The 18,328-nt window shown below is 43.0% G+C and overlaps 1 protein-coding gene and 2 non-coding genes across 3 annotated transcripts; 2 read left to right on the plus strand and 1 right to left on the minus strand.

The window, feature by feature from the left end:
- Positions 1-200: 200 nt before the first annotated feature.
- On the minus strand, positions 201-9,234 carry LOC128301699 (sialin). The gene is made up of 6 exons (XM_053038293.1): positions 9,105-9,234; positions 6,421-6,521; positions 2,117-3,021; positions 1,908-2,040; positions 1,592-1,833; positions 201-1,513 (listed from the first exon to the last, which is right to left on the minus strand). The coding sequence occupies exons 2-6, from the start codon at positions 6,437-6,439 to the stop codon at positions 1,322-1,324; spliced, it is 1,491 nt and encodes a 496-aa protein (XP_052894253.1). The 5' UTR covers positions 6,440-6,521; positions 9,105-9,234; the 3' UTR covers positions 201-1,321.
- Positions 9,235-15,748: 6,514 nt separating this feature from the next.
- Positions 15,749-15,820, plus strand: Trnaq-uug (transfer RNA glutamine (anticodon UUG)). The gene has a single exon. It is a non-coding gene; the product is annotated as a tRNA-Gln (tRNA).
- A 580-nt stretch (positions 15,821-16,400) lies between these two features.
- Trnac-gca (transfer RNA cysteine (anticodon GCA)) lies at positions 16,401-16,472 on the plus strand. Its single transcript has one exon. It is a non-coding gene; the product is annotated as a tRNA-Cys (tRNA).
- The last annotated feature ends 1,856 nt before the right edge of the window (positions 16,473-18,328 follow it).

Here is an 18,328-nt window from a genome sequence, read left to right on the forward strand (position 1 = left end):
ATGGACAAACATTTTTAAAATAAATTTTAGTTTATTACGAACTCACAAATTCGAAAAAGTGGAGAAATTTTAATAAAATCTTTAAATGACGTGAGACTACAAATTACTGCCAGTTACGATTAATATTAAACCGAATCATTTTCTCTAATTATACCTTCGAATTCTCCTCGAGCAAACACGCATCCGACGAATAATTTACTCCACGTTAACATTTACTTTATTGTTCATTCTTTTTAAAATGAGTTCAGTACACGCGCTAGTGTGTATGTATATTGGTACACAAAAAAACATTGTAAATAAAATATCAAGTACCGTCTCTGTAAAGTTTAAGTAGACTGATTCCTTCGATCGATGTCTGTCTGCGGGTACAAAGTTAATGTGGCGGGTCATGTTTGACCAATGCTGACCTAAACACGAATATTATAACCTGCTAGCTTTAACAAGATTCTCATTCCACCTTACACACGATTATCAAAGTGTTGTAAAAGGCACGTTCATAGAAATCTACTCTGTTAACATCGCCTGCGAGACAGCACACGTATGCGACCGAGTTTACGAAGCGCGAAACGTACGTACAGTTCGTCCTGAGGGAACATTAGTATGAGAAGCATTCTGGTACCGGTTGCTTGCTCTTCCATAGCGCTTCCGAACCAATGCTGCTTTCCCGGTCATGTTCAGTTCGTTCCAATTGCGACATTTTCATTAAAACATGAAAAATGTTCATTCCTCTCACGGAGTCCTGCTGTTCGTCCGCTTCATGAAAATCCCGCTACACACTCGCGCGTGCGTTTTTCTCGCCAGAGATACGCGATCTTCCGCCTACGCTGTTTTGTACATTAAAAATTAAGTCATACCCCTGAATCAACCAGATACAACATCGTTCCGCTTGCTACCATTCCTTCGGACAAGTCCCTGTGTACATGTTCCTGTTTTCTTCTACTGCCAGAAAAGAAAAACGCCCTTGTATGTGGCTCGGCTAAACCGTTCTACTGTAACGATATACCTTCGGCTACAAAATACTAAATACAGCATTTGCGCTCTCAAAGGGCTCACTGCCTACAGATGTGTTTTAAAACAATAAGTTATTAAATGCTACGACAAATCTGTAATCCCTATGTCTTCAATATCTTTGCTACGGAACACACGCACGCACCACCAGTTTTGTTTGAAATTCTTTTGTCGGTTGCCTTCTTTGCTTAGTTGCGGCTTTACAGCACACAACTTGTGGCGCTAATTGGGCATCTGCGTTTTAGCTTCAGTCGCCCAAAGATACCACACGTTTGTATTGTGGAAGTGTCAAAACGCTATGCGTTTGTACGCGTTACTTGACCGCGGCCTGGTTGCGCTGGTTAAGTGGCACACCTTCCTCGGTTTCGCCAGTACCGTCATCCTTTTCCGGAGGATTGTTCCAGGCCTGCAGCTCACCCGTACCCATTATCACGTACGCAGAGGAACCCGTAATGTACACCACGGCCAGAATCCAGAACACGATCTGCCATTGACCATAAGTTTGCTGTTGGGCGAAAAAAAAAGAATTAAGTTTACAATTCCGATTCTAGATGATAAGTAAGAAAAGAACTAAAGAACTTACATTATCGTTGGTGAGCACACCAACCATGTACGCCGAAACGAAGCCACCGAACGAGGACAGAGTGTTGGCCATGCCGAAAATGGTACCGGAAAAGTTGGGAGCAATGTCCAGCCCATTGCCAAGGTATCCTGCCGTGACGGCTCCGTTCAGGAAGAGGGACAGTGTGAAGATACCAACTGCCCACGACCGGTTTTCGCCCATGTACACTTGAATGATCATCAAGAACCCGGGAGTCATCACAGCTGCAGAAAGTGAAAGCAAAACTCTTCAGTATACTGTTTCAAGTACAAACTACTCCTTCAAAACGGGTACTTACCGAAGGCGGTGAAAATCTTTCTAGTTGCGGTGGTGGACAATTTGCCCGATTTTCTCAAGTAATCAGCTAAATGCGATGAAATCACAGCCATGGCGTATTTTCCAAAATAAGGCAAGGACGAGAGCAATCCGTTCTAAGGAGAAAGAGACCCGCAACATCAGTTAGCATCGAACATGCTAGTACCAGCGTTAGCTGAGGTGAAACGTTACCTCCTTAATGTTGAAATGCAAAATATACTTCATGTAAGTTGGCAGCTGGTTAACCACAGTGAAGAACCCAAACACGGATGCACCGTGGGTAAGTATGATGGCCCAAACCGGTGGGGAGGTAATAATCGACTTCCACGGCACGTACGATGGTTTCTTCTTTTTGCCAGCCGCATTGATGGCCGACTCGATCTCATTCCGTTCCTCGGGCGTGATGCGCGGATGCAGGGCAGGCGTTTCAAACACCACCAGGAACCAAACGATCGACCACAGCAAACCGAGTCCACCGGTGAAGTAGAACACGCTCTGCCATCCGATCGACGAGATCAGGAAGCCACAGATGGGCATCGTAATGGCAGCGCCCAGCGAGGAAGCCATCATGTTGGCGATGAACTTTGACCGGTCCATGGGTGGAATCCAAACGGCCGTTAGTGGATGAATGGCTGGCCACGAAGCACCGAGGAAGAAACCGAGCACCGCACGCAGTATTACCACCGCTATGTAGTGCGTGTTGGAAGCGAGGGGCGTCAGCAGGGTAAGCAAACTGGCCCACAGCATACTGTAACCGAAGACGCGACGGCCACCAATAATTTCAGCCAACCGACCACCCGGCAGTTCCGTCAGCACGTAGCCCCAGAAGAAGCTACCCAGCATCAGGTTCTGCTGGCGGGCGTCCCATTCAAACTTATCCGCCTCATCGATAACGGACGCTTCGGTTGTGGTGGATAAATCTGTCAATGTCGTATCGGTCACGTTCAAGCCGGTACTGTTATCTCCCCCTGTAGCAACGTTCACGATCGTTTTCGTCATGGCCACGATGGCGATCGTGAAGTTCACACGCAGCGCATAGTTCAACATAAAACCGAAGATCACCATGATGTTCAGCACTTGCCGGCATGTTATCCATCCTGCGAACGAACGAAACAAACACATTTAGCTTCGCTGGAAGGGCATCGTCTCAACTACTTGATATGTAAAATTTGATACACCTAATAGACGACAGATAATAGACAGCATGCAGCACACACAGCGATTTCGATCACACGAAATGACATCAGACCATCATGCTTTCCCATTATTGTGTCTATCCGCCTTTCCGGTACGTCATTTGCAATCAACCGCGTGTGTCACTGGCCGATATTACATACGTTGTTCGTTAGGTTAATTTATATGCCACATGTCACCGTCCCGCCATCAACCTTCCTCGAACCGCCCCGTACACCCGGGGGGAGAACGGTTATCGAGCTCTGCTGACGTTGAATGAAGGCCACAACACACTGCCACACCTCCAGAGTCCAATTTTATACCCACCAGCCCACAACAAGCATATCTTGATGCTTTCATTTTCTATCATCACCCGGTTGGCATGCGAATTCGCACCACCAATCGCTCGTTAGTTAGTGCAATGAATATAAATTTACGCGAGGAAGCTACAAATCAACTCGGACGGCGACGATTGACGATGTTTGGAGCTCCATTTAAAAAAAAAAAGAACAAGAAAACCATAAAAACTACTCCCAACGTCCAGGCTAGTTCCTGCCCCGTCCTTATCAAAGCGCAAACCATAAACACATCAATCAATATTGAAGACAGCGCGGAGGAGCATCAGTGCACATGCTTCTTTGTGGATGGGGCGACGGATGATGTTGATTTCGCTAAAGCACGGGCTAAGAAAAGCAAACAACAGAACACTTCTGTTGATTTCTATTCCCGTCACCAAGCTTACGGAGCGATAGACGTTCCGATTGACCCCGCGCGCGTTGTAATAACAATTTGTGAGCGTTGGAATGGTACAACTATTTGTGCGATTCGCAATTACCATTAAAACGCTGATCGAACTGCGGGTACTGGAAGGGAACCACGGTACAAGTACTTTAACCCTAAACGGAAGTGCGATGGACGCACTCACATCTCGTGAACGTCATCGCATCTCACAAGACCAGCCCCCAAAGCTTTACGCGTGTTTTCGCAACGTGCTGCCGACCATATCAAGCGCGTGTGTTACAAGTGGCCACGTAATAACAGGAAAAAAAAGCCAACAACAAGAGTCGCAGATAAAAAAAAAGAACAACAACGTTCGACATAAACTGTTATCAATTAAGGGTGGTTACCGTGGTACGCATAGCAACGTACGACTTCTTATCATCGCAACACGCCATTCTACATGATTACGGTTAGAATTCGTTAAACTTACAGGAACTCTTGAAATTGGGAGATACTTTGTCTTACTTACTTTTCTTACTTTTTCTCTTTTTTCTGGGGTCTTACTTTTTGAGACCTACCAACCAACCGGACCAACCTTGAGATCCTGAGATGAACCTCACTAACTAAGATGCCTTGGAGATGCAAGATCCTGCTCAGTAAACCGCATTATCAGCCGAGTTCCAGATTAGTCAGAGGTTTGCGGAATAAAAATACCCCCACCTTCGTGCTAATTAGTCCACATCCACGTACAAATCGAAAGCTTCCCGCTAATTGGTTGAGTACAGAAATGGTGTCCACTGTGCCTTCTCACGCCGGAAAAGCCCAAAACTGAGGGTACCCAATCTAGATGGTACGGGACGGGATACTGCGCCATAAACCTTCACACCCGTCAGACATTTCGTGCCTTTCCTCCCTCACGCGATGGGTGCAGTGGATTTATTAAGCTAGGCGAAAACGTTGATCACGAACCGATTAAAACGGTTGCCTTGCCTTATCGTGTTACATTATTGGATGGGCGCAACAAACCAGAGACAGGGAACGCGTACGGAGCGTGGGGAAAAGATACTTGTTGCTGATGACGTCCCCCCATTTGCGCCATTCCCGGTGAATGATTGACGGTGAAAAAATATTTCCACCCGGTGCCGTGGTTGTCCAATGTCAGCAGCACGTCGGAACCCGTACGTAGTTTGTGAGTGTTATCAGTGACCTCGGGGAACGCTAGCGCTGGTGGTGCCGTTGTACGCACAACCATTTGTTCTATTTTAACGTGAAGCAAACGCGGCAAAAAGAATTTCGTCAACCATTTACGACACGGTACTGTTTCCTTCCTTTCATCTTTTGGTTTCCGCCCTGAGCATGGGGACAAAATTGCAAAAATAGCAAAAACCAAAGAACCTCGTCGGTTAAAGTGGATCGCCACGTTTAAAATTGTACCGTGTTATGTCACGTGTTTTCTAATCTGCTCCTCACAGGTGATGATCGCAGCAAAAGGAGGATTGTTGCTAAAACGTAAAATATGGAATATTTATGTCTTAATAAGTACCATTTTTGAAAACATAATACATATCATTCATCGCTTTCCGGGCTTCTCTGCGATTTCAAATTCATTCAATCAAACCAATTCGCATTTATAATTAGAAAGAACCAAACGAAAATTCCGGCCCGAAACAACCAACCGAAAGTGCACACAATCAAGTTGCCGATGTGTTCCCAGGGGCGCTAACTTCAATGGAACTCCATGAAAAAATATTATTCAAAAACAAAGTCACCCAAAGATAACCCCGTGGTCAATGGAGGTCGCCTGATCTCGGTTAAGATTTCCAACAGCAGGCCTATTGGATGCTTTCGCCTGCAAACTGCTGCCGGTGTTCTCATCGGAGTTCATCCTGATTACCCTAGAGAGCTATGTTTGGAAGTTGATGGGGGCTTAATCTACCCATTCTTTGCCGATTACCCGGGAGCCATTAATGGTAACGACTTTATGATCTTTAAATAATAGACTTTTTGAACGACTTTCAAATTAAAGTCGCGGATGCAGGAATGCCACAGCGTCAGTAGCATCGAGACAGACATAACCGATAGAATGGGTTTAATTCAATTAATTCCCATTTACAACTGCCCAACGATCTCCGCGATCGACGACGACGACGACGACGACATTAACGATGCTGATGATGACGATTCCATAGCTCGCCTACTTCATTGGTGTCACACATTCAATTAATTGTAACAAACAATACGTTCCCGGGAGGCTCGACATTCCAGAACAACCCACACAAACGCGTACGGCCCTCACAGAAAGAAACAATCTATTTCGATTGACCCATTCAAGAATGAGGGGGCCTACTTAATTGTTCAACAGCTCCCCCCCCCCCTCTCCCCCACACACACACACACGCACACACACGTGTTGCTGGGGGTTGTCTGACCATACATGGCAACCTATTCTGGAAGGTTCTTCTCGCTGTTCCGTGTCGGTGGAGGTTAAAGAAAGTCACCATGTGGGGAGTAAATAATTTATTCAAACCATGTTGTGCAGTGAAAAACGTGCCACGGGCTTCCAAAACTGACGCTATCGGTCACATTTAGTGTTCCAAACTTACCTGCTATGCCGGACGACATCTTTCACCGGGTGGATTGAGGGAGGGGTGTTACACAAAAGGCTCACAGGACTAAGACACCACAATACAACTGTTGGATGAAACTGAAATTAGAAGGCAAATAAATCGTGTTAATGAATATCTTGCGGCAATTATACGATTTTTGTTAACAATACCGGAGCTAGAGTCCTAGACACTCCTGATAAAAATGTGGAACACGCAAAGACGTGAGTAACCACCAGATCCAACAAAAAAGAGTTTGGATGTTAAGCAAATCTCGGTGAAAATTAACACTTTACCATCCGACGGCCTACTACAATGTTAATTGCCAACGCACCTCTTTACGACCAAATATTGACGTAAGCATGTCTCTCAACCGTGAATCGTCTGTTTTTTTTTTCAAACTTACAATGCCATGTATGCAGCCCGTTCCATTTCAATAGGAAGACATTCGGTTTTGAAGAAGATCGATAGAGCATGAGCGAAACAATAAAAAAAAAACACATATACAGTGTCGTTTCGTACAGTCTCGCGCACATGAAGCGCCATCATTTTAACAACCGTCGTGTGTTTTTTTTCCGGTATCAAACAAACTTCCGATAAACAAACATCGGGCGAGATTTATCGCAAAGTTATCCGTTTTCGGAGAAGGTTTCAATTCATCTCGTGCGGTTTTCGACATGGGAATAATTTATGCATCATTAGCTGAGGCTGAACGTGCTAATGAAACTACCATAAAAAGCCACTTTAATTCTTCCGCCCAAAAGCATACTGTCACACCTGTGTGTGTGCGTGTGGGGGTTTTTTATGAGCAAATTTCAATCAGAATCAAGGGGGTTGATGTGTTGGCAAAACACACGTGAGTCGTGAACGTCTGCTTGAATATGGCTCTCGAGACAACCTCGTGAATCTGATGCAGAACCACTTCCTTCTTCAAGGTCAACGTCTCGATCGGAGACGGGTCGTTAGAGCTGCCTAACACCGTTGAAAGAAAACAAAAACAAAAAGAAGGAATTCTACCTCCAACCGGTTCTTTCGATGTGTGGTGGTTTTTCCCAAAGGCGCCATGTCCTTGGCTATCCTGTTGTGTCACCTTGCCGCTACTAAGGCTATTGCAAACCCACCGTCTACTTTTTTCACCGCTTACGTGCTTTGGCAGCGATGTCGGGTGGTGCTCTCGCATCGTAAAGCAACAGGTCGCGAATTCATCCGTGCCAGTGCCTTCTTCTTCGCGTAATGAGAGATCGCAACCAGAAGCCCTTTGAAATCCAAGATCGCAGAACGGGTGGGGTCGCGTGTCTCCGTTTACTGCAGCACGCCGGTTCAACGGACTTGTACCATCAACCGCACCTGATACAGGTTTGTGGAACTTGTGGCTCTGCATACGTGTCAATGGCGTGTGTATTGCCACATACAACGCGTTTATGTTTAGCAGCAACACGTTCATCACCATTGTTTGGCTGTCCGGCTGGTTATCTTTCGGCAGACACACGTTCGTCGCACGAGGACTGTAAGACGGAGGCTATCGTGGACCGTATCTCCTATATTTAGCATACCGGTACGATTATAAAGCCTGACGAATATTTACATTCCTTCACATCACACACCTCACCTCGTCGACTACACAACAGGTCGGATTTCTTCACTTCCCATTCACCGAGTAGATAGATTGCATCTTTTAATTGCACTGCCAACGCGGGTTTCGTTCATCATATTTCTGGTCCTAGATCAAACTGGATTCTTGAGTTGGAGACTAGCGTCTAACTGGTTTCGCTTGTTTACTTCGTACGCTACCACGGCGCCACACCGTGGGCTAGGTTAGGTTTTATCCTGACCTTTTTTTTATCGGATTATTTACGTTGGCTGTCTGCGAGGTGTCACACCAGTCAACGGGGTTGCTTTAGGGATAACCACCAACACTCTTGCCCTTGGGAGGTAAATTGCGTGCATCTTCCTAACATTTGTGTCGCCAAATCGCCAATGAGCTTCTTCATTAATACTTTACATCTGGTCTAATTCCGTAAGCAGCATTAGGGCCGCCAGCTGTTTGCCGGCTCGCTGCCTCTTTTTCCTCATCGTACATATGCAGCAGCTGCAGCGGTCGGATTTTTCCCTCTCGTCGGCCCTTCCTCTTCACCACATCTCCTTCTTCCACCACACCACTTTCGGCTTGACGCTTCGGGTTGTAACCTTCACTTCTCGGATCGCGACCTCTTTTCTGTTTTACGTCTACAGGGGACCGAAATATCACAAAATTGGCCGGCGTCTTGTTTTGTGTGGCCCGTACAGAGTAAAATTCGCTTTCATTGCAAACGAGTAAATTTGCAACAACAACCAAAAAACAGTGCAGTGTATTTCATGACAAACTACCAGCGGTAAAACACGCGATCGATTTAATCCGTCTTTCACCGGACGACGACGCACCGAACCAGAGATGAATTATTCAAGTAAAGCACCGCGTAACCGTAGACTGTACTGTTCCGCTTGAAGTTTGATCACGCACAGCAATGCACCCCGAACAAGCGACTGTTGTCAACGGGTGAACGATCGCAGGGCAATCAAGTGCCGAGTTGAACGCCAATATCCATAGCAACCGTATGGCATTTCGAAGCGAAATTCTTAACAGCAGCGTTCCACTGAAACGACGCTTTGCCAAATCACTTGAGAGCAGTTCTTCGCAAACTTACCGGGTTACGAGACGACGGAAAGCACAGAATGATGAACAACCGTTCGGTTTGAGTGCAAAGATGGAACAGAAAACGCACACCACACAATAGACGCGCCGCGGCGAGCATATTTCTGGCTCGAACTCGTGCTACAAAACGTCATTGCTCACACACTAGCGCACCAACACACACTCGCTCGCACGGCACTGCTTTACTCACATCAATCCGCCGGCCGTACACTCGGTATCATAAAAGGGTCCCACATGGCACCGGGAAGCATTTCCGCTTCGTGGCATTTCCATTGATACACACTGTTTTTAAATACGCCGTTGTTCTGTAAATGTAAAAGAGAGAAAGAAATAAAATTAACATCATTTAAAGCTATGAATGCAACACATACACAACCATGAACTGCGGGTCGAGACTTAATTTGTTTACCACTGTGGCTCGTCGACTTTCTAGTTTATGTGCGCGGAAGCGTGTGTAGGTGTTGGTTGTGAAACGATGGACGAAAAGAAAAAGAGTAATAAAATTCATGCTCTTCCTCCCTTTACGCTTGTAAATCGACATCGTCACGATGGACGCATGTGAGAATGGCGGAACGCACGTGATTGTTCCGAATATCCGTTGCGTGAATCATGTTGAGCCTTTTACTGGCCCGTACCTGCACACAGGTTGGCGCTAAAACGTGATTGTCTACCCAGATTGTCCAATTTTCGGCTCAAGAGTACGCATAAGGTGCGGCGACGGTACGATCGTCTGATTTTTTTCTTTGATTGATCTTCATGCTTATTCTTACGCCCCAAACGGTTGATGGTGGTAATGCGCACGGATGGGAGATCGTGGATTTCATTTTTAGAATACCTAGAACAGTGATGTCAAACTCAATTTGGTTTATATGTCGATTCTTTCTTCCGGACCAGTTTTACTGATGAGTGAAATAACACTCAATCGAACTAAAAGGTACAGTCTAAATTGTCTGTGAATTTCAAATGACCTAACCTAAGAGGTTCGGGATTCCCCCCATCGAATTTCGTGTTCCAATTTCAGATGAACGATGTGGTGACGATTTGTGGACTCCATACTTTCAATCTGAATCACTCCGAAGACACCGAATCCACACTTTATTTACAACTCGAGAGCGAATGTTGAAGGTTATTCAAATTTTACGAACTGTAAACAAGTCGACTACCATGGCTATAATTTTTGATAGTCACAAGTTTCGCATTACGCAGTTAATCTTATGGAGAAAACATGTATGTTCGGGACAGCCACGCAGCCAGCAAGTTGATTATTGTTGGCCAACGACGCACGATAATTGAATACTGATAATTCGAGTATTCCTATAGCTGACTACAGTCGAATCTGGTACTCACAACGTGAAAAGTCAGTCTGAAATGGGGTAGGGAGTAAGGAGTTGATTTACACATACCTTTCTTACAACAATAAAAACACGTTTTTTTGCGAAGTGGTAGACCACATCAATCGCAATATTTCCCTTCCCAATATGTATCGCTTAAGATCGATCGAAATCTAATTGAATGTTATTCAGGCGCTTGAGGTCTATATAAGGCGTCTGCGGACAAGGAACAGGTTTTTGCGAATAAATCAGCCCCTATTCAATCCGAAACACCCAAAAAATGGTCACAAAAAGACGGGTATTAACCATCTTGAGATCGCTACATGGAGATTAGCAAATTGCAATAAAACGAAACACAAAAACGCAAAGCATTCAATTCAATTTGCATGCTAAAATTTTATAACATTTTAAAATGCAAGTTGTGGGGCGCATGAACAAACTTCTTAACACACTTAAGCAGATGTTTTTAATTTGATTTTGCCCAATAATACAGCAGTAGAAGTTTTCTAGATTGCTTCTTGGATGGTATGTTTGACATGTCTGGTCATTTGCAAACTGACTGTTGCGAGCAACGGTTCGTTTAAATGGATTCAGCAATACGACACAATCACGCAAGAGGGCGCTCGCTGCCAACCAATAGGTCGGGCGCGTCGGTCCCCATGTAACAAAAACGGCCGAACAATAGGCATGCAAAAGAAGTAGGAACTTCCAACGGCCACAATCCGTTCGCCGTTGCTGTCAATTGGTGTTCATTTGGTAAAATAACGTGCTAATGCAAAACCCTGCTTTGAACGTGGAAAAAATTACATGTGCCGGTTAGATTCGCTTGTATTTTTAGTAGGAAATCCTTAGCAGAAAATAATAAAGCAGCTGTCGCTTAACTGAGATTTAGTTTTAACTTTTAAAAGAGTTAGAAATACTTTATGTTGTGTTAAATTAAAACATACATTTTAAACCTGTTGTATCGATTTCCAACCCATATTGAGTGTCATTGACAATTTCAATAAATAATAATTTCAATTCACTTTCAATTTAGTGAGTGCTTTGTGGTGCCATATCCCTATAATTTGCTTCTGACTATCAAATTGTGCGTGAGGAGCACATAGTGCGTTTCATACTGATGTAAATGTGCAAATGTAAATGTGAGGAAATTATCGCAAGTGTCTTCACAATGACTGAAGAGATCGGCCCAGAAATTCTTAGATTTCTTGACGCACGGACAACCGACCTAAAATTGGAGCATCAAACTTAATACGCGAAATTCACATTAATATGTGCAGTGCCACGAGAGTTGACAAAATGCTGACAAATTTGTCCAATGACCAAATCAGCTAGTCAACTGTGAAAACCACTATACCGTTGCCGAGCACACAATTGATTTCAGATTCCCGATACCAGGAAAGCATCCACGGAAGAGGTATCACCTAGTACAGGAATTTTGGTTGGAAACCGCCGAAAGGTAAGCAATTTTTAAACACTAACTTTCCCGTTTTTCGTGAAAAATTTCTTTGAAAACTACCAGTTTTTGAATGTATAGTACCAGGAGAGCATCCACGGAAGAGGTAGGACCTGGTAATTTCACCCTAAAGGTATGCAATGTTTAAACACTAACTTTCCATACAAACCAGCTGTTTTCAGATTTCCGTTACCAGGAGAGCATGTTTTTCAAGAGGTAACACCTGGTACCAGCAGATCAAGAGCCGAATCCATCTGGGGATCATACTCATTGATGGCGGCACCACTATCTGTGTTTGTCCTCGTGCTCGATGGTCTCGGCTGTCTTCCTCGGCGACGTATCTTAAACATACCATGAGTCCAACCGACTTTACCCCGTGGAAACAGGATCGGGTACTGTAGTAGACGCATCATCTGGTTGGTCTCATACACTGGCTTCAAGGATCCTGTAGCACGATGTTGCAGCACAATCTTCCGTGTATTTTCCGTGCTACCGGCGATATCGTCACAAACACACATGACCCATCTCACCTGCAGTCGGTGTGTTGTTCCGGAACTGGTCAATACCTGGTATTCGTGAAAGGAGGCAAAGGCGCAGTTCATCGCGAACAGATATGCGTTCATACGTGTGACTGAATATCCATGTTAGGAGATTGGGTGTGATAAATATCCGCTGCAGGATAAACAATAGCGATTAAGTTCACCACCAAATGCTGGTGCTTGAGTGTTTTGTTAAGTTAAGTTAAGATCGAAGAAGTATACCTGAGTGTTGCTTGGCGAATATCCCGGAAGCACAGCGATCGAACCAATTCGATGGCAAAGTGTTCCTTGGATGCTGTACTTGTAAATTCCACCACGTATGATTGTAGCTCCATTTTGAAGAGTACAGATACAGTGGTAACTGGTGTTGATGGTGATATAGCTGGTTCCGATATTGTATTCGAAGATGGTGATGGCCCTGGCGGACCATTTGAAGAAGATGAATAGGGGCGGCCCAGCGGCGGATCAAACGGTAGGCGGAGTAGGCCCCTTCTTACTGCGCTTTTCGCCTTGTCTCATTTCAAGTCCCCTCAACGTCCCCCTTTCCTCCAGCATCGTTTTTAAAATTAGAGGCCCCAACTATAATTCCGCCCTGGGCCTCCAAGGGGATCGATGCTCCACTGAGAAAGCCAAATGTCCAAAATCTACCTTTACGCGTTCAGCGAAATCGTACGTCTAAGCTTTAAGTTACGATCCATTCGCGCGCAGTGTAGGAGTACCTTCATTTCATCGACAACTTAACGAAAACGGTGAAAGCATTCATGATTTGACGAGCAAAAAATTAACGAAGATTGCATGAAAAGTAGGCGGGTCCTTAATAGTGGAGCACCGCCTCAATTGGTGGAATGCATTTCTTTCGTGATTTCTTGGATTTTTTAATGCAACGTGTTTACCATTAAAGATATAAACATTAGTTTATAAATTACTGTCTAAATCTGAAACAATTATTTTGTTTCCATTCAATGCGCTGCACATTGTGGGTGGGATTTTCCAAATGTTTGCATTTCCGCATCCAATCGAGATTAAAAATATCCTTTAAAAATATTATTACAATTGATAGAATCGGTCAATACGAAGACTAGGCAATGCACACAGTCGGCCAGGGTGCTATTTCCCGACTCGACTCTTTCCTCCATGTGTGTAGCTGATTATTTGCCTATATGAACAGTCATTTCCTGGCTTACTCAACACTTGAGTTACGCGAATTCGATATATGCAAATATACAAATTTGGACAGATCGTGTAATTTTTGTATGTGAAATTCTATTTTTTATTTGCCTAATTTCAAATTTACCCAATAGCACGGCTACATATTACTCTTATAAGAAATTATTGGTAAAATAATTTTATTCTAATTATCGAAATAATTGTAAGAATATCAATTATAAATGTGTTTCGTAACGTGGAAATAAGTAATCGATCCCTGAATTCTAAATATAAACGATATTATAAAGAGAATTCGAGTTACGCGAATTTCTATGGCACGCATTATTCGCATAACTCGGGAATTGACTGTAATTCACAAATGGCCAACCAATCCCAACCATCAGCCAATTTTATAATAAACAAGAAATAAAAGAAAAAATTGTATTTGGGTGGCCTTGTTCGATAGAAGTTTGACATTGAATAAATGTCTCATTTCAGCTGTCCAATGATATACTAACCCATTGACAATGGGACTTAAACCATTACCCTATTAAAGTGATTGCCGAAAGATTCATTTCATATTTCATTTCATTTCATTGAAACCAATAACTATCTTATTACTAAATTACATACGGTACTGACGTAAAACTGATTTCCATGCTCAAAATTGTTGGAGCAAGGAAGGACACATGAGTGATATGATAAAGTAAATGATAGTAAATGATTACAAACGTTATATATATATATTAACAAATCGGTTTTTAAACTTATTCTTATACTTTATAATCTCTCATGATAGAAGTTATGCATGGAGAACATTAACTTTTGTGAAGAAATGTACATATAGAACAGACAGCCGTTATGGAAATAACTGCGATGTCTCCCTATGTAAACCATCTCACACATTTGTCTCGTAAATGGCAAAAAAAACCCAATGTTGAAAGCTCTTTTTTGATACGAAACTGCAGCTCTCCCCAATGCAAGGATGGACGAATTAAAAATAATAACATGCCTTGAAAACACTGCCAAATTTTCAAAGAATTACCTTCCAAAAACAAAAAGGAACACTTTGAAGGCGTTCCTCGTTTGACAATCATTTCGGCAGTCAAGCCACAATGTTTGCACAACTTTGCCAAAAACTTGGCACAAAAATATTTTCAAACCCACCGCTTTTTGTGGTGTGTAAATGGTGCGGGATGAATTTTCACAGCCATTTTTCCTACGTGTCGTTAAAATGTTGATCGCTACCTCTAGAAGCGTTGCTTTGCCGTTGTGTCTTTAGTGTATGGTTTAGTGCTTTTTTAGCCATTACAACTATCCTTGCACGGAGAGCAATTTTTTCTTCTTTAATTTGGGGGTCACTTAAGAGCGCTCAAAAAACAACAACCAATTTATGCAAAAACAAAACAAAAACACCTCGATCATTGACTCCTGATCTCTTGCTCATAGTTATTTGTATTGTATCTGAACCTTACAGTGATTTTTTGTTTAGTTTCATACGTTTAAGTTGTTCTCTGCCAAAAAAGCACATTTTGCTCAACAAACAGAACTAGTTCCTTGGAATGTTGGAGACTGGTTTAAAACGCAAGCAGTGTGCTTATTTTTGTGGCTTACTTTTTGTTCTACTAACTTTTGTTTATTGCCCCAATGAATGTGCAATCGAAACGGTTTCAATCGATCACGTAGTGTGTGGAAAGTGTGCACACGGGTGCGCTTTTGTTTTGTGCGGTTTGAACTTTTCTGCATTGGTAGCAGAAAAATTTATGGAACGATGGCATTTATTTGCAATGCTCTACCTCAACCTGCTTCTCAACTCAACATGTATATGCCGATTTGTGTTGGTCGACACCATGTAGTTGTGGAGGTTTAAAATTGTTATTATTAAAAGTAAATTGAAAACAGTCCACACCTCGTTGCTGCTTGATGTGGGGTAGTGTGTCAATAGATTTGTGGGTCAATTTCTACAAAGACCACATCGTGTCTTTTAGACCCTCTACCTTTTCCCATAGGGTTGATATATCGATCGTACAGGTGGGTTTCGTAGCTAAATTGTATGGAGCACGATTGCTTTTGCATCGGGAATGTAATATCTCGATTTAATCTGCGTGGAAAGATACGGTAAAGGGGAAAAAAACGATTGGCGCTTATTGCAACTATTGTTCTCGGTTCCATGGTGTAATGGTTAGCACTCAGGACTTTGAATCCTGCGATCCGAGTTCAAATCTCGGTGGAACCTTTTCTAATTCTCCCAATTTTTGTACAACATTATAAGAGACAAATACAACAACTTTTAAAAAAATGTTCAAGATGGGGCCCGCCGCTTTGGTTAACTAATGAAGAGGAGAACAAACATTTATTGAGTTGTTTTTAAATTTCGCGTTATTTTACCTTAATAACATGTTCACTATATTTTGTTTTATTGAATGAAACAATATTTCCAGTTAAATATGCAGTTTGTTAATATATAAAAAGCACACATTGCTTACGAAACCAAACGTTGTGTAAAAATGAGTGTAATGATGAAATGATGTTGAGATTAGATCGTAAATATTGACAGAAGCGCAGATGACTTAATTATGTTACTAATAATTATTATTTGCCATACTCATCTAATGCCGTTTACATTAATTTGTATGATAAATCAGCCAAGATGACAAAGAAGAGTTCAATAATTAATCCTATCATCGCGTTAACATGTTAACTATTTAAATTTGAGCAAAATTTGGCACATCATAACGTAAAAGCTGTTCAATACGCATGCTTTTAACTCGCATGCGCTGGCAACTAACTGCGCTATAACGCCCCACATGCTTCATGGGGGTATAGCTCAGTGGTAGAGCATTCGACTGCAGATCGAGAGGTCCCCGGTTCAAACCCGGGTGCCCCCTCGTGGATTACTTTTTTTATTCTGCAGCTTCTTCAGAAACTGGTTGTTGCGATCTGATTATCTACAGCAAGTAATTTGCATTGCTATTCGCCGGGCTGCCAACAAGTTTAAAGAAAGGTGAAGCATTGTAACAAAATAAGCTACAATTTAGTGTGGTGCTTAATGATTGTTTTGAAAAGATTTTTTCAAAAGATTCCTTAATGAGGAGTCATTTTAATTAGAATCCGACTAGCAAAGGAGTCATGAAACCTTAGGCGAACCTTGGCCGTTTCACGAATCGTTGAGGTCATTTATTCAGTTCAAGGATTAATTCACAAGCTTTAATCTGAATCGGATTAACCCAACACTACTACAATCCATTAAAATATTGTGAAACAAAATAAGGTTAAGTTCAGAAAAAGATAAGATAAATTTATGACAAAAATAGCAGTGATATTTGTATTACCAATCCGAACAAAACAGTACAAAAAAACTTTTGTGTGTTTCGTGTAATTGGATTCAAGTTTTTGAACAATTTTGTGAATTTTGTGATAGTTAAAAAAAAATAGTATAATCGTTGATCTTAATAACCTCCATAAATGATTCAAATAACGTCTTAAATCATATTTTCTTTCTGCATAAAACCTTCTTGCCGCTTGAGTTTGTGTTAGCTGCAAACGCGAGGAGGAGAAATCAACCAAAAGGGCGAGAAGGGTTCCACAAAAATGAAAAGCTGGTAACCCACTTTCAAGACGACTCCCCACCTAAAGCCAATGTGGCAAATTCTAGCCTGCCTAGGCGCGTTGTTGTAAGCCATCGTTTACTGCCACATGGAGTGCCGCAGGTGTGCCGCAAGAAGAAAAACTACGCCAGCCATAAGAAAATTGCAAACGGTTAGCCCTTCTTTCCGCCTGCAAATCTAGCGCCCACCTTACCCACCGGTGGTGCGTGTAGCAGCAGCAGGTTTATGCTGGGTTAGCACTTTTCCAGCAACGGGGGAAGAAAAAGCTTCCTACTTGGTGGTGCGATCGCCTCAACACTGCTGGCTGGGGTAGGAATTTAAGACTTTGAACTGCAACATGCCCACGTACCGGCGCAGTGCCGGCAGTGGTTCTTTAAATAAAAAGGGTCAATAAATGTACAAAAGCCAAAGACTGAAATCGATCACTTTGTAAATGGGAAGGCAGTTTGTGTCCATGAAATTCCTCAAAGATTATAAAACACACAACCAGCAAAGCCTGTGACAGATCTTCCCCTGTAAACAGTCACAACCACACACACAAAACCAGCGAAGTCCTCCACACACGAAAGGACACGCGGTCATACACTCGGCCAACACTGCAACACATCGGAAAAAAAATATGGCAGAATGCTTCATCCCCTAGGATCGAATAACGCAAACCCATCTCAGGGCAAAATCAATCTCGCCCGCACGCGTTCATTCGTGCACAAGTGGTTCGATTGGTGTGGGCTCGCTCGCACCACCGTTCCCGAGCGCAGCAACGACCGTCGCCGATGATCACGCGCAGCGCACCGTTTCTTTCGCTCTTCCACGCAAACCGCGATCTCTGCAGCGCGTCGTGAGCGCGCGTAATGAATTCTCCTTGCGTGTGTGTTGGGGTTTGGTAAAAGCGCAAAAGTGAACACACCGCTCAGTTAGTAAGCTGGCAGTTTTCGTTAAGTAAACAACTAATTCCGTTCGCTGTGTGTGACACACCACCGTTTTGTTGCGTTGTTTCGCCTGTTTGCGAAGTGATCGTGTTGCGTTTGTTTGAAGAAATATAATTTTTACAATCGTCCTGTGGATCATCGGGGGTGGATTTTTATCAACCAAATTAAGTAACAAAAATCCGGTGCATAAAGTGTTCGGGATAAAAA

This window comes from Anopheles moucheti, chromosome 3 (assembly GCF_943734755.1).
Source record: "Anopheles moucheti chromosome 3, idAnoMoucSN_F20_07, whole genome shotgun sequence".
NCBI lineage: Eukaryota > Metazoa > Arthropoda > Insecta > Diptera > Culicidae > Anopheles > Anopheles moucheti.